The sequence below is a fragment of the Triticum dicoccoides genome, chromosome 7A (assembly GCF_002162155.2).
Source record: "Triticum dicoccoides isolate Atlit2015 ecotype Zavitan chromosome 7A, WEW_v2.0, whole genome shotgun sequence".
In the NCBI taxonomy this organism is placed as follows: Eukaryota; Viridiplantae; Streptophyta; class Magnoliopsida; order Poales; family Poaceae; genus Triticum; species Triticum dicoccoides.
In genome coordinates this window covers 176,733,512-176,747,804 of record NC_041392.1, presented here as the reverse complement: position 1 = coordinate 176,747,804, position 14,293 = coordinate 176,733,512, and the positions used below count along the sequence as shown (strand labels likewise).

At 48.8% G+C, this 14,293-nt stretch overlaps 1 protein-coding gene across 1 annotated transcript; it reads left to right on the top strand.

Annotated features, from left to right (window-relative positions):
• The first annotated feature begins 11,475 nt into the window (after positions 1-11,475).
• On the top strand, positions 11,476-13,625 carry LOC119330931 (3-ketoacyl-CoA synthase 6-like). The gene has a single exon (XM_037604074.1). The coding sequence runs from the start codon at positions 11,558-11,560 to the stop codon at positions 13,031-13,033; it is 1,476 nt and encodes a 491-aa protein (XP_037459971.1). The 5' UTR covers positions 11,476-11,557; the 3' UTR covers positions 13,034-13,625.
• The last annotated feature ends 668 nt before the right edge of the window (positions 13,626-14,293 follow it).

The following is a 14,293-nucleotide window of genomic DNA, read 5'->3' as shown; positions in this document are numbered from 1 at the left end:
GACAGGGAAACAGAGGTGCGGACAGAGAGGATTTGGCTGAGTATGGCAGAGATGAAGAGTATGAAGAAAAGCAGCACACGGGTTCGGAAAACATGAGTGTGGATGAATCAAGCAGGAAGAGGGTTGACAGAGAAGAGCTGGGCAGAGGCAACACTCTCAGGGAATAGAAAAAAGGGGGATCCAAAGAGCAATGAACTCGCAATTGTTCCTATGGGCTCGAACATTGTTAGTCCACCTCCTAGCAGGGACCCGAAACGCACCAGGAAAGAAGATGATGAAAGGGATAGTTCAAGCATTCCAGTGAAGAATTTGGTGGGCTCCTTTGAGGAGCGCCACCAGGCCCAATGAGTACTTTTTCTTGGAACTGTCGTGGTGTGGGCAACGCCGCGCAGTCCAAGAACTTCGCGAGTTCGCGAGGAAGGTTGCCCCTACCCTGTTGTGCATTGTTGAGACTCAGATAGATGGATCTAGGGTAGAAAATCTAGCTGGAACATTGGGTTATGAGAATGCTTATGCAGTTGATAGTCAAGGTAGGAGTGGAGGAATTGGTCTTTTTTGGAATAATGAAATAAAAGTTGAGATTTTGGGTTATTCTTGTTATCACTTGGATGTATCAGTTGAGGAAGAAGGTCATGAGGCGTGGCGGTTGACTTGTGTTTACGGTGAGGCCCAGACTCACTTGAGACACCAAACTTGGGATGTTTTAAAAAATATTAGCACTTCTAGCTCTCTCCCATGGTTATGGATCGGTGACTTTAATAAAGTGTTGCGTGCAGCTAAGCATGATGGAATTGGGACGAGGAGTAATTCGCAGATACAAGCATTCAGAGAAACAATGGATGTATGCATGCTGCTTGATATTGGTTAAAAAGGACAGCCATGGACATTCGAAAGGAGAGTGGTAGGAGGAACGTATACTCGATGTTGTCTCGATCGAGCGCTGGTGAGTGCACAATGGCTTGCGAGATTTCCATCGGCCAGCCTTGAGCACTTAACGGCGGCGACGTCAGATCACAGTCTGTTGCTTCTTGACTTGGGACGTGGGCAACAGCCTCTCCACAGAAGCACTTTCCGGTATGAAGCCATGTGGGAGAGGCATGAGTCCCTTAAAGAAACAGTGCAGTCAGAATGGGAAGCTGCGGGTACATGCAAATAATGCTCAAGATCTTCACAACAAGTTGATGCGTGTTCCCGTGGGGCTTTCAAAGTGGAGCAGAGAGAATTTCGGGAGTGTTAGAAAGGAGATAAAAGAGCTGAAGAGGAAATTGGAAGAACTCAGGGCTGATCCACTCCGAGTTGCTCCAACACACATTGAGATGAAAACCAACGAGAGGCTGGTTGAGCTTTATCATCGCGAAGAAATTATGTGGAGACAGAGGGCAAGGATTGATTGGCTGTCCTCGAGGGACAAAAACACTAAAAAAATCACCTTCATGCCAGCCTAAGGAGAAAGATGAATATGATCTGGGCCCTAGAAAATTCTCTGGGAATATTGGTGCAGGACCCGGCTGAGTTGAGATCTATGGCTAATGCTTTTTATCAGAATCTATACACTACAGAGGGAGTCCAGGGTATCCAGGAGGTCATGGATCATGTCCCTCGCAAGGTCGCTGATGCTATGAATACATGCCTGTGTGCGCCCTATACAAGTATTAAAGTCAAAAGTGCTCTTTTCCAAATGTTTCCTACTAAAGCTCCAGGTCCTGACGGATTTCCCGCCTTGTTCTATCAGAAGCATTGGGACGTATGTGGAGAAGATGTGATGAAAATTGTAATCAGAATAGTCAAAGGGGAGGAGAGCCCAGAGTGCATTAATGAGACATTATTAGTACTGATTCCGAAGGTATCTAATCCCAACCTCCTCTCTCAATTCAGACAGATCAGTTTGTGCAACGTGCTATATAAGATTGCATCGAAGGTTGTTGCAAATAGACTTAAGCTCGTTCTGCCAGAGATCATTTCAGAAGAGCAGTCTGCATTTGTGCGAGGTAGACTGATATCTGATAACATCATTTGTGCTTACGAGTGTTTACATTTTGTGAAGAGGAATAGATAAAGAAATAACAGCTTCTGTGCACTAAAACTTGATATGATGAAAACCTATGATAGGTTGGAGTGGCCCTATCTCAAGGCTATCATGCAGAAATTGGGGTTCGCAGGAAGTTGGATTGATACAGTTATGGCCATGGTTTCTTCAATTTTCTATTTGGTGTTGTTCAATGGAGAAAGACTTGAACGTTTCCATCCATCCAGAGGGATTTAGCAGGGAGATCCTATCTCACCTTACCTATTTTTGATTGCAGCAGAGGGCCTTTCGTGCCTCCTGAAATCCAGTTCTTGGTCATCTTCACTGACAGGTATTAAAGTGGCACCTACGGCCCTGGCCGTGAACCACCTACTATTTGTAGATGACAGCCTGCTGCTTTTCAAAGCTAGTGTGGAGAGTGCAGAAAGTGTATCAAACCTACTGAATTTGTATTGCAATGCATCTGGGCAGAGAGTTAATACCGGAAAATCACCAATTTTCTTTAGTAAAGGATGCCCGCAAGGAATAAGAGATGAAGTGAAGAACCACCTCAATGTTCATAATGAATCTCTTAATGAACGTTACCTGGGAATGCCGACAGATGTAGGTCAGTCAAAGAATGACACGTTCAAATATTTGCGCGACAGAGTGTGGGAGAAGGTGAAGGGTTGGATGCAGAAACTCTTGTCCTCGGCAGGAAAGGAGATCCTCATTAAGTCAGTAGCGCAAGCAATCCCAGTTTACTCTATGTCTTGTTTCAGACTGCCAAGAGGGCTTTGCGAGAATGTCACATCTATTATCCGTCAGTTCTGGTGGGGTAGCAAATGGGGGAAGTGTAAACCTGCTTGGGTGGCTTGGGATGTTATGACCAGACCGAAGCATATGGGAGGAATGGGCTTCCGTGATCTCGAGCTTTTCAATCTAGCTTTGTTGGCAAGACAAGCGTGGAAGCTATTGAATGATACAGAATGTTTAAGTGCTCGTTTGCTCAAGGCAATATATTATCCAGGGACCTCGCTCCTCCTGGCTGAACTGGGTTCTCACCCCTCTCAGATTTGCAGAGCCATTATTGACAGGAGAGATGTAATGGCGCAAGGAATAAGAAGAAGAATTGGGGATGTAACGGCCGATCACTTCCTTGCTTCAAGCACCTCCGCAGCTGGTGTCAGAACTGATTGAAACGGCCACGGCTTCCTGGAGGGAGGAGCTCATCCGAGCTACATTCATAGCCCTTGATGCTGAAGCTATCCTTCATATACCGCTATGCACTAGACGGATTGATGATTATTGGGCATGGAGTGAAGAGCCCCGAGGGAAATTTTCTGTTGGCTCGGCATACTGCATGTTGGTTCGCACCAAATACGATAGAGAAAGATGGCTTGAGGGCAGGGAGACACCGTCAAGCAGCGAGGGAAACAATGAAGAGTGGAAGGCAATTTGGAAAACATGTGTACCATCAAAAATCAGGGTCTTCTTGTGGCATTTGGCTAGACAATCGATTCCCTCCGGAGATATTTTGCAACATCGTAATATGGCTACAACCGGGGCCTATAATCTTTGTGGAGTGAATGACTCTTGGCGGCATGCTTTGTTGAATTTCCCAATATCTCGCTGTACGTGGGCGCTTTCCTCCGAGGCGATTCTGGATCAGATGAGTATTCAACAACATGAATGCCCCAAGCAGTGGTTGTTTGCAATGCAAAGTGCGTTATCGATGGACGATTTTGTGACATTTGCAGTATCTCTATGGGCTATTTGGGGCGCAAGGAGAAAAGCAATCTATGAAGGCATATTCAAGACCCCTCAAACTACGCACGGTTTTATCAATTCCTACCTGTCCGAAATTCAAATATTGATGCCATCAAGGGAAGGTAGGAGAGTGGGTGAACGTCATCACGCTCGATGGATTGCTCCTCTAGAAGGCTACACTAAGTTGAATGTTGATGCTGCGGTCGGCCGAGGAGGGAGTTATGGAGCCGTTGCGGCGATTTGTAGAGCGCAAGATGGAAGTTTTCTTGGAGCGGCAGCACTAATACACAAGCATATATTTGATCCAACTACACTTGAAGCTTTGTCGGTCAAAGAGGGCCTTGATCTCGCTAATGATCTAAACATTGCGCGGGTGTATGCTGCTACAGATTGCAAAGGGGTGGTTCAGGAAGTAGAAGGAGGAGGAGCTGCAGTTTATGGCCCAATAATCAGAGAGATAAAGTTACAAATGTCTTCTTTTAATTCTTGTAATTTAGTTCATCAGTTTAGGAGCTCAAATTTTGATACTCACAACTTAGCAAAGCATGCGTTGAGTTTGGGAGCTGGCCGCCATGTTTGGTTAGGCCAGCGGGATGGAATTGGTTTCGTCCCTGTAAATATTGTGACGACATAATAAAGCTTTGCGAGGTTGCCTCAAAAAAAACAAGACCGTAGAAAAAAAAGAGCATCAACTATTGGTTGGACAGTTTTTCATAGATAAAACATTACATTCAAAAAAGAGTAATGCTACATCTACAAATGTTTACTTAAAGATTTTACATACAAACTGATGTGGAGGATTGTGATTGGTAATAAGGGGACGAGGGGGCCCACCCAACTTAAAATTAGGAGGGAGAGAGAGAATTACTTTGGAAGGTCAAGTATACCTTTGTAGGTCTTTGTAGGTGTAACATTATTGTTCAAAAAATGGTCATATGTTAACGAATTTAAAAATGATTTATGAATATGAGAAAAGGTACAGTAATTCAAAAATAGTTCACGAATTGAAAAAAAGTTTCAGTAATTTGACGAAAAGCTCACAATTTTTAAAAAATGTTCGTGAACCAATAGTTGATGCTCTTTTTCTATTGTCTTGTGCTACTAAACTGTTACAACCCACTACTCGGATACGCTCAATCACTTAGGCAGTACAGGTTTGTGGTGGTTTTGATGTACACCGAGAGAGGATTGAGAGGAGCCAGAGGTAGAAGAAAGAGAGCCAGAAGAACCCGCCGCCGCCGCCAAGCCTGATCCTACGCGGATGGTCTGCTCGTTGCTTCCTCCCAGGTATAAGTAGCTGCAGCTCTTGAGGATTCCCAGTCGGGCCAGGCCCAAGTGATGTCCAGAGGCAAGCCCACATACATGTATGGGCTAAGGAAGGGCCCTGACATCCCCCCTTTCTTGAAATTCGACTTGACCCCAAGCCGACTCCACCGAGAACCGCCCGGATCCCATTGCATGCGATGGTCTTTGACTGGCTCGACGTCTCGGTGGTAGCCGAGGACATGGTAGACTTCAGTGAGATACTTGTAATTGTGATCGTTGTCGGCACCGTTGTGGCCAAAATCGTGATAGTAGTGGTGGCCAATGGGGGCTTGCTCAAAGAATGTAGCCGGAACTGTGACACCCCTCCCTCGCTGAAATTTTTCTGGCTGCAACCTGGTGAGAACAACTGGTGCCATGTAAAAATCACTGGGTTCCCATGGCACCTCCTTGCACTGCTTCCTTGTGGTTTCATCATCCACACATTGAGCAGCTAACAGAGTTGTGTGACTCTGGCATAGCAGAATTAACCACGCATCAGGTATACCATTGTTATTTGAAAGGAGCAAGAATCCTCTAGCAACAGTATGTAACCCCGGATCCTTTGAACAGAGTGCAGCACAGAAACAAGATGGAACACATTCGGCATGAATTGAGGCATCTAAGACTAGTATACGTTGGCAGCGTAGCACTCTTGCACATTGGTATACGTCAGCTTGTATTCGCTCGCTGTACTCTGTTTTCATTCGCTTCGCTGCTGGGTTCCGAGAGTTTTGAGATTTCCTAAGAAATTTTTAAAACTCTCATTCACCCCCCGCCCCTCTAATAGACATACTTCTTTCCTACTGATATTAGATGTAAATTCATATGGCCTAGGATCCCTACATGGCTGGTGGTCGATGCATCAAGCCCTTCACACCATAACCATCCTCTACCACCGTCCTCCAGTTTTGCCGGTGAGATGTGGGGCTAAGGGAAGCCACATTCATTTGCCCTTTTTTCCCATCTACCCGAAATAATAAAAGTTGAAAGTTGAATTATTCTTGACTTTTCCGCAAAGAATGAAGAATCATTGTTGACTTCATCCATTACTTATTTTGATAAAAGTCCATCATGAACTTTTGAATGTGCCCGTAGATCATTTTGTAAGCTTAGTCAAACTTATTTTAAAAAATAAGTGCTCAATGTTTGAATGTTATCCAAAATTTGGAGAAATACATAGGATTTTTTAATTTGTTTGTAGTCTTCCCCAAATATGGAGATGTCGATGTAACTTATCGCCAAAGACGATGGGTAGACGGTAGGCCCTGCGTAAATCAAATGAAGGGAAGTGTTTTATCGTTGAAACTCATGCCAAATATGGAAAAAGAGTACAGTGGGTGGCGCTGACAAGAAAGGGTTGTATGACGGGCTATTAGTTCAATACTGGAGAGTCCGTCATTATGCTTGGGTCATGAGGGCTCTCAACTACATCGATAGTGCAATGTGCTCACCGGCGTATGACCCAAAGATGTGGATCATTCAAGGCACATTAGTATGTGTACCCCATCCTATTAGAATCAAAGTTTGAACCCAAACAAACTTTTCTTCGGAAGGATAGATGGAGCGACATAAGAGAACCCATGTAGGTCATCTAACTTTGTTGGAGAAAGATTGTTAATCAACCGTCCACCGCAGTTTCACAATGCCTGGAGTATAGATATACGTATGGACAGATGTGGATTCCATGAAAGTCAGACCCCAAAAACGGTTGCTCTGGCGGATGCGGAGCATCTAGTCCCGAGCTCATATGCTCCCTAATGAACAGTAAATCATAAAATGGTTTTTTTAACAATTTTATTTTTTTTTGTCCAAACTTTGACAAATATTCTCAATGTTTGAAAATTTTCATCCCACAATAACATTCGTGGAAGTCGTGGTAAAGAAATCAACACTCAAAGAATGTTGTTTTTGAAAACACTTTGGAGTGCTGTTTTTTCTTCCATGACTTCTACAAATGTTATTTCGGGATGAAAATTTTCAAGCACCATGAACATTTGTCAAAGTTTACATCAATTTTTTTATAGAATTTATAGAATTATTTTACATTTCCTTTTGAAATTTACTATTCACCTCGAGCTCAAATGAGCTCAGGAGTAGAAGTTGGTAGGCTGAATCGTTCACCGTAACGCAACAGTACCTCAAGGATAGATATAACGGATGGACAGATGTGGATACCACCCAAATTAGACCAGAAAAACGTTGGCACGTTGCACTTAACGGTACGGTGCATCTCGTGCTGGCTAAGCAAAAGCGGTCATCACCATGCACGTGGGCTTACCAACCGACCTTCCCCGTCCGGCACCGACGGGCTGTCGATCGCCAACGCCACAGGCGGCGAACGTCGCCGCCTTTAACGGCTTGTTATGGCCTTCTATTTCAGGCCCCAAAATTACAAATCAGGCAAACTATGGTTGCCCCCCTAAAAAAAAAGAGAGGCAAACTATGGTTGCGTAAACTAACTGATGCCACTGCCTTTAACGGCCGCTCCGGCCTTCTATATATGCCAGCGACGAGCCGCTCCTGAAAAAGAACGAGACGTGAGGCTCATCATTCCTCTTCATTGCACCTCCTACGTACGTACTTGTCATGATACCAAATGGCAAATGCAGCTTCATGGGCGCCCCATACGTGCCACGGCCGCCCATGCCGACCTCGGGTCAACCAGCACCCATCCGGTTTTCAGGAAACAGAGCATGGGAGGGACGGGCGGACGGCAGGCACCATGCATGCATGGCGGTGCACCGCATTTCCTCTCCGACTCGTTCAAGGCTCAGATCGACGCTACATTAGTACGCATGCTACATTGCTTTCGAAGAGGACAATACGGCGCGCTAGAAGTCCGCTCCCATGCACTGTGCCAACGCCCCGCTTGCCATCCAACGAGAAAGACTCGGAGTGGGAATGCATGCATGCATGCTTGGACTTCCGGGTCTTGTTATTGAGACGTCAAGTCCTGCGCACAGTGAAAACAATTCCGCGTGTCCTTTGGCCCTTCTGCGCAGCAGGAGATCCTGCGCCAACAATAACACCCCTCATGCACTGCTGCAGGAGTCGCGGTGGCAAGCGCGTGCGAGCGCTGCCCGCCACCTGGTGCTGTGCAGCTGCACACTGGGCAGTAGCTGCCAGGAGTAGCTAGCTACCGCCTACCATGGACTGCTGCTGCCTTCAGCGATTCCCTTGACGTCCAGTAGGGACTAGCGTCTAGCGGTAACGTCAATTTGATACCGGCGGACTTTGCAAATCTGACTTCTCAAACGCGCCGGGTGTGTATGTGAACACTGACCGAACATAAATTAGACATTTTGGTGGTGTTTGGTTTAGACTCTCCTTAAGAATTTTTTTCATTTAGTTCCAAATACCTAGTTTAGTCCTTAAAAAGTCTCTCCCGTTTGGTAAAAAAGTCTCTGAGGAAGATTTTTTCTAGTCCTACACAAAAAAGTTCCTCAAAACAAACACCCCCTTTGTATCCGTTTCTCTCATATTTTATCCCCTAAATCCATACAAAACATGCAAAAGAAATTCTACACACTACATCTACGTACTACCCTAGCTACTCTTCATCGTCGGAGGCGTCCATGACGACGGTGCCGGACGCTGGTTGGGCGGGCGGGTAGGAGGGATCCGGCTCATCCTCCTCCTACTCGACCTCATCCATGTATGCGAACATCTCCGCCTCCTTCGCAGACTCTTGCGCCTCCATCTCTTATCGGCGATGGCGTCTTGCCTCCGTAGTCGACTCCGATCGGAGAGAATCGAGGATGGCCTGCTGCTCCGCTTGCAGATCCCCGTCGCCAGCGTCCCCCACATCCTCCTCCTCCGGCTCATCCCCCTCCTCCTCAAAGTCCTCCTCGTCGTCCTCGTCATCCTCCTCCTCTTCCTCCTCCAACTCCTCTGGACCCACTGCGTCCGGAGGTAGCCCACCGGCGATCCTGGCTTCGCCCATAGCCCGAATCTACTTAAGGAGCTCGAGTCGGTGCTCCGGCGTCTGAAAGGGCTCGCTCCACACCCGGTGGCATGGGGGCATGGCTACTAGTCGGACGAGTAGAGTGGAAAGTGGCGGCGACGGAAAGGAGGAGGAAAATTTGGATGGATGGTAGGGTTTCGGTGCCGTCGTTTGACTTAAATAGCCGGGCAATGCATTATCCGGCCTACTGGTCCGACGGAGGAGACGAGCTTCGGACCGCCGGGTTTGAAGACCGGTATTTCCGGCTGGGACCCCTTCGTCAATGCGATGTGGCGGGCGGGCCCTGACGCCCCATATCCGCCCCATATTTGGGAAGGATATGGGGGGTGCCGGCCAGCCCAAGTGTTTGCGACCCGTTTGATGCGTTCGTTTGGGTCGAAAAAAGTGACCGGTCAGTGACTGAACGGCCCGCCCTGGCGTATGAGGCGGATTTGAGAGGTCCGGTTGTAGATGCTCTTAATGTTGTACTAGCACTAAGCAATTTTTTTCATGAGAAAACTTCGAATCTTCATCAATTGTCAAGGTAGTACAAAGAACACCTTGTTGTAGTAGACAGTTGGAAAGTCATCGTGTTAAGATCTCATAAGACCAGCGCACCAGAATAACAACCGACGGCGATGAGAAAAGTGTAGATCAAAAGGATCAAACCTTTAGACACATGAACACAGACGAATGAAAACGAGATCCATGTGGATCCACCAAAGACAAACGCCGACCGAATCCCGCGAGATCCACTGAAGACAAACCTCTACACCCCCTCTAATGATGCTAGAAACACCACCGGAATAGGGACGAGGCGGGGAGAATCTTATTTCATTTTCAGAGAGCCGTCCATGCCTCGCCTCTCTGATTAGGACATAAATCCTAACAAAACATAAAAAAAATGAAGCCCTCCCGCCAGTAAAAGCCGGGATTTACCATGCCTTCATGGCCCTAAGACCACAAAAAATGAGGTAGACTGATGACAACACCGCGGGAGGCACCAGAAATCCGACCCAATGGGTCCTCTCTCTTGCACGGCACTAATCACTTTGCTCTCCCACTCTCCCTGTATTTCCAAGAAAAAGGGTAAAACAAATTCTACTCGCTCTATTTAAGAGGCCACCTATGTGACAGTTGTCTGAAAATTTTAAACTTGAAGGGAAGAAAATATCTCTGCTTGTTTTATTTGAACTTGCCCTGCTGTATTTAAAAAAATAATTAAAAATGATATGTTTGTTCTATTTAGATGCCAGTGCTCTTAGGCGGTGTTTGGTTCTCTAGTTTAGGATTTTTTCTAGTCCCAACTAAAAAGTCCCTAGTCCCTAAAAAGTCGCTTCCTGTTTGTTTCCAGAGACTAAAAAGTAACTAGTCCCTTTCTAGAGGTTATTAAATGACCATGTTGCCCCTAGTATATAGAAAAATAACAATCAAACAACACCACGGGATGGCGGGCCGATGGGTGCATGAAGGGGCATTGTTGGAAGGGGGTGTTTGTTTTCAGGGACTTTTTTGTGTAGGGACTAGAAAAAGTCCCTCTTAAAGACTTTTTTACCAAACGGGAGAGACTTTTTAGGGACTAAACTAGGCATTTGGGACTAAATGAAGAAGACTCTCAAGGAGAGTCTTTTTGGAACTTTTTGGGACTTTTCTAACAATGCCCCTCCATGCACCCATTGGTCCGCCACCCCATGATGTTGTTTAATTGTTATTTTTCTATATACTAGGGGCAACATGGTCATTTAATAACCTCTAGGAAGGGACTAGGGACTTTTTAGTCTCTGGAAACAAACTGGAGGAACTTTTTAGGGACTAGGGACTTTTTAGTTGGACTAGAAAAAGTCCTAGGACCAGAGAACCAAACACCACCGAAAAGTCTCAAAAAGTTCCAAAAAAACTCTCTTTAAGAGTCTTCTTCATTTAGTCCCAAATACCTAATTTAGTCCTAAAAAATCCCTCCTATTTAGTAAAAAAGTCTCTAAAAAAGACTTTTGCTAGTCCCTACACAAAAAAATCCATGAAAACAAACACCCCGTTACTTCTCCAGCCTCCATGTTCCCCGAGATCTATCATCGGTCTATGATTAGTGGTCTGGTGGGAGAATAGTTAGTACTCCCTCTGTAAACTAATATAAGAGCGTTTAGATAACTAAAGTAGTGATCTAAACACTCTTATATTAGTTTACGGAGGGAGTACTCTATAGTAGTGACACTAAATATGGGCCCCGCAAATGCATTGAAACGACGAGGCTGTCCTATCACCGAGGGAGGCCGAGGCATGGTCCTGGATTAGCACCATCAATTATCTCATCGCCATCATCAGAATTATCGGCGAACAAAAGCCCATGAGCGCTAGCAGCCTGTGCTCGTAAAGGCCAACGTGGCCCACCAACGCGGCCTTAACCTCCTTTTTATACCCGCTCCCGCTCCCGAACTCAACTCAGCACCAGCCGATCGGTACACGCACGCGGCAGCCACAGTGACACACTCGCTCACGCGTGCGCGCAGTGCAAGCCGCAGCGGAGAGCGGACAGCATGAGCTCCTCGTCGCCCCAGCTCCGGCGCCTCAAGCCGGCGTACCAGTGCGTGGTGAACAACTTCCTCGCCGTGCTCGCCGTGCCGCTCGCCGTCGCGGGCGCCGTCGGCGCGGCGCGCGTCGGCCCGGAGGAGCTTCTCGCCAGGATGCACGCGCTCCGGCCCGCGCACGTCTTCCTGGCCGCGTTCCTCCCGGCCGCCGCGGGGATCCTGTACCTCATGATGCGGCCGCGCTCCGTGTACCTCGTCGACTACGCCTGCTTCCGCACCAAGCCCAGCCACCGCGTCCCGTTCGGCACGTTCCTCGAGCACGCCAAGCTGGTGACGTTCATCGAGGGGGCCTCCATTGACGAGCGCAGCGTCCGGTTCATGACGCGGCTGCTGGAGCGGTCCGGGCTCGGGGAGGAGACGTGCCTGCCCCCCGCGCACCACTTCATCCCGCCGTACCGGAACCTGGAGGCCTCGCGCGACGAAGTGGAGCTCGTCATCTTCTCCGCCATCGACGACCTGCTCGCCAAGACGGGCATCCGCCCCGACGCCATTGACTTGCTCGTCGTCAACTGCAGCCTCTTCGCGCCCATCCCGTCCTTCACTGACATGATCATCCGCAAGTACAAGATGCGCAGCGACATCCGCAACGTGCACCTCTCCGGGATGGGGTGCAGCGCCGGGCTCGTCTCCGTGGGGCTGGCGCGCAACTTCCTGCAGGTGGCGCCGCGGGGCTCGCACGCGCTGGTGGTGTCCACGGAGACCATCACGCCCAACTACTACGTCGGCAAGGAGCGCGCCATGCTGCTGCCCAACTGCCTCTTCCGCATGGGCGGCGCGGCGGCGCTGCTGTCCACATCCCGCGCCAAGGCCCGCTTCCGGCTCTCCCGCGTGGTGCGCACGCTCACCGGCGCGCAGGACAACGCGTACCGGTGCGTGTACCAGGAGGAGGACGACGAGGGCCACCGGGGCATCAACCTGAACAAGGACCTCATGACCATCGCCGGTGACGCGCTCAAGGCGAACATCACGGCGATCGGGCCGCTGGTCCTGCCCGCGTCGGAGCAGCTGCTCTTCGCGCTGTCCTTCATCGCGCGGCGGGTGTTCAACAACAAGAGCATCAAGCCGTACCTGCCCGACTTCCGCATGGCGTTCGAGCACTTCTGCATCCACGCGGGCGGGCGCGCCGTGATCGACGAGCTGCAGAACAGCCTGGGGCTGTCGGACGAGCACGTGGAGGCGTCGCGCATGGCGCTGCACCGGTTCGGCAACACGTCCAGCAGCTCGCTGTGGTACGAGCTGGCCTACATCGAGGCCAAGGGGCGCATGCGCAGGGGCGACCGCGTGTGGATGATCGGCTTCGGCTCCGGGTTCAAGTGCAACAGCGCGGCGTGGGAGTGCATCGAGCCCGCGCGCGACGCGCAGGGCCCGTGGGCCGACTGCGTCAGCCGCTACCCGGTCGACATTCCGGAGGTGCTCAAGCATTAACCAACCAACGTCTCGCGCCCACGCGGTCTACAACAGGATATCTCTCTCTCTCTGTCGCTTCCTCTCTCGATTTGTATCTGTCGACAACTACTCCTACTACTATGCCCCATGCATTTCTTCTACTGTTAGTCTGGTGTGTGTTTCCCTCGGTGGTAAACCTGACCGGTCCGACGGATCGGCCGGAGCGCTCGTGTCCATGGCGTCGGGGAGGACACGGCCGGTTGGCCGGAGCCGCGGCTGGGCCGGCCGGCGTAATAGCTGCCGCGGTGGCCGAGTTAAATATGCCGGATCTGTCTGACGCGCGCATGTGAGGTGCAACCGACGGCCGGTGGTTGCGCTCCGGCACAAAGGGCTTAATTTCTTCCGGTCATTCATAAACGTATAATCGTGGTCCTCGATCGCGAGCGTACTCTTTTTTTCTTCATTTCTCTCTTGTTTATTTATTTACTATTCTTCCTTCCCGTTCTCCCGGACCTCTTCTCTTTTGTTAATTTCAGCTCTTTACTGTATCTCCATTGAAGGAAAAAGAGAACAAAAATGTACTGCTACGAGTTTGACAATAAATCAATGTGCCGGAAATAGTTTACTACCATCTCCGTGTTGATAAGGAGATACGGTACATTATACATATGCAATTTTATTTACTATAGCTGCACATATATGTCACTGCATGAGTTTACCTTTCGGAGGTTTGTCCTCAAATGCCGTCGGATTTGAGATCCAATGGCCTAAAAACTCATATCACAGTAGCATACGAGCCTCATGAGCCGAAAATTCTATACCAACGAAGTAATACGGACGTTTTACAGGATTCCATCGCTAACTAATCTCCACCGCCCCTGATTTTCAGAGAGTGTGGGCCCCTCATCCCATTTTCTTCCAATCAGTTTATTCCAGCTAAGCATCCCGTAAATTTCTGTAAAAAAAATGCGTGTGCGTGTAGCATTGCTCCTCATGAGCACCTGAAATTTTCCCGGTTTTTTTTTAAACACAAATTTTCCCAGTCTTATATATGTACGAGCGTACGAAGGCCTGCATTTACCTTATCCTTGGCGTGCGCTTCCAAACTCCAACCCATCCTTGGGTGCTTCCTCTCCAGCGATGGAGGTCGAATTTATGGGCCTGGCGCTGGCAGTGGTGCCGTGCTGAAGCAAGGTAGGAAGAGTGGGAGGGCGGGCGTAAATGTGGCATGGAGGAGTTGGGGAGCAGTAGGCCGGGCTGCAACGGGGAGCCTTGAATGCCGCGTGCGCTCTTGCAGCC

What these genes read in the sequence shown, in the direction of transcription:
- LOC119330931 (XM_037604074.1), top strand. Translation starts at nt 11,558, where the DNA reads ATGAGCTCCTCGTCGCCCCAGCTCCGGCGCCTCAAGCCGGCGTACCAG.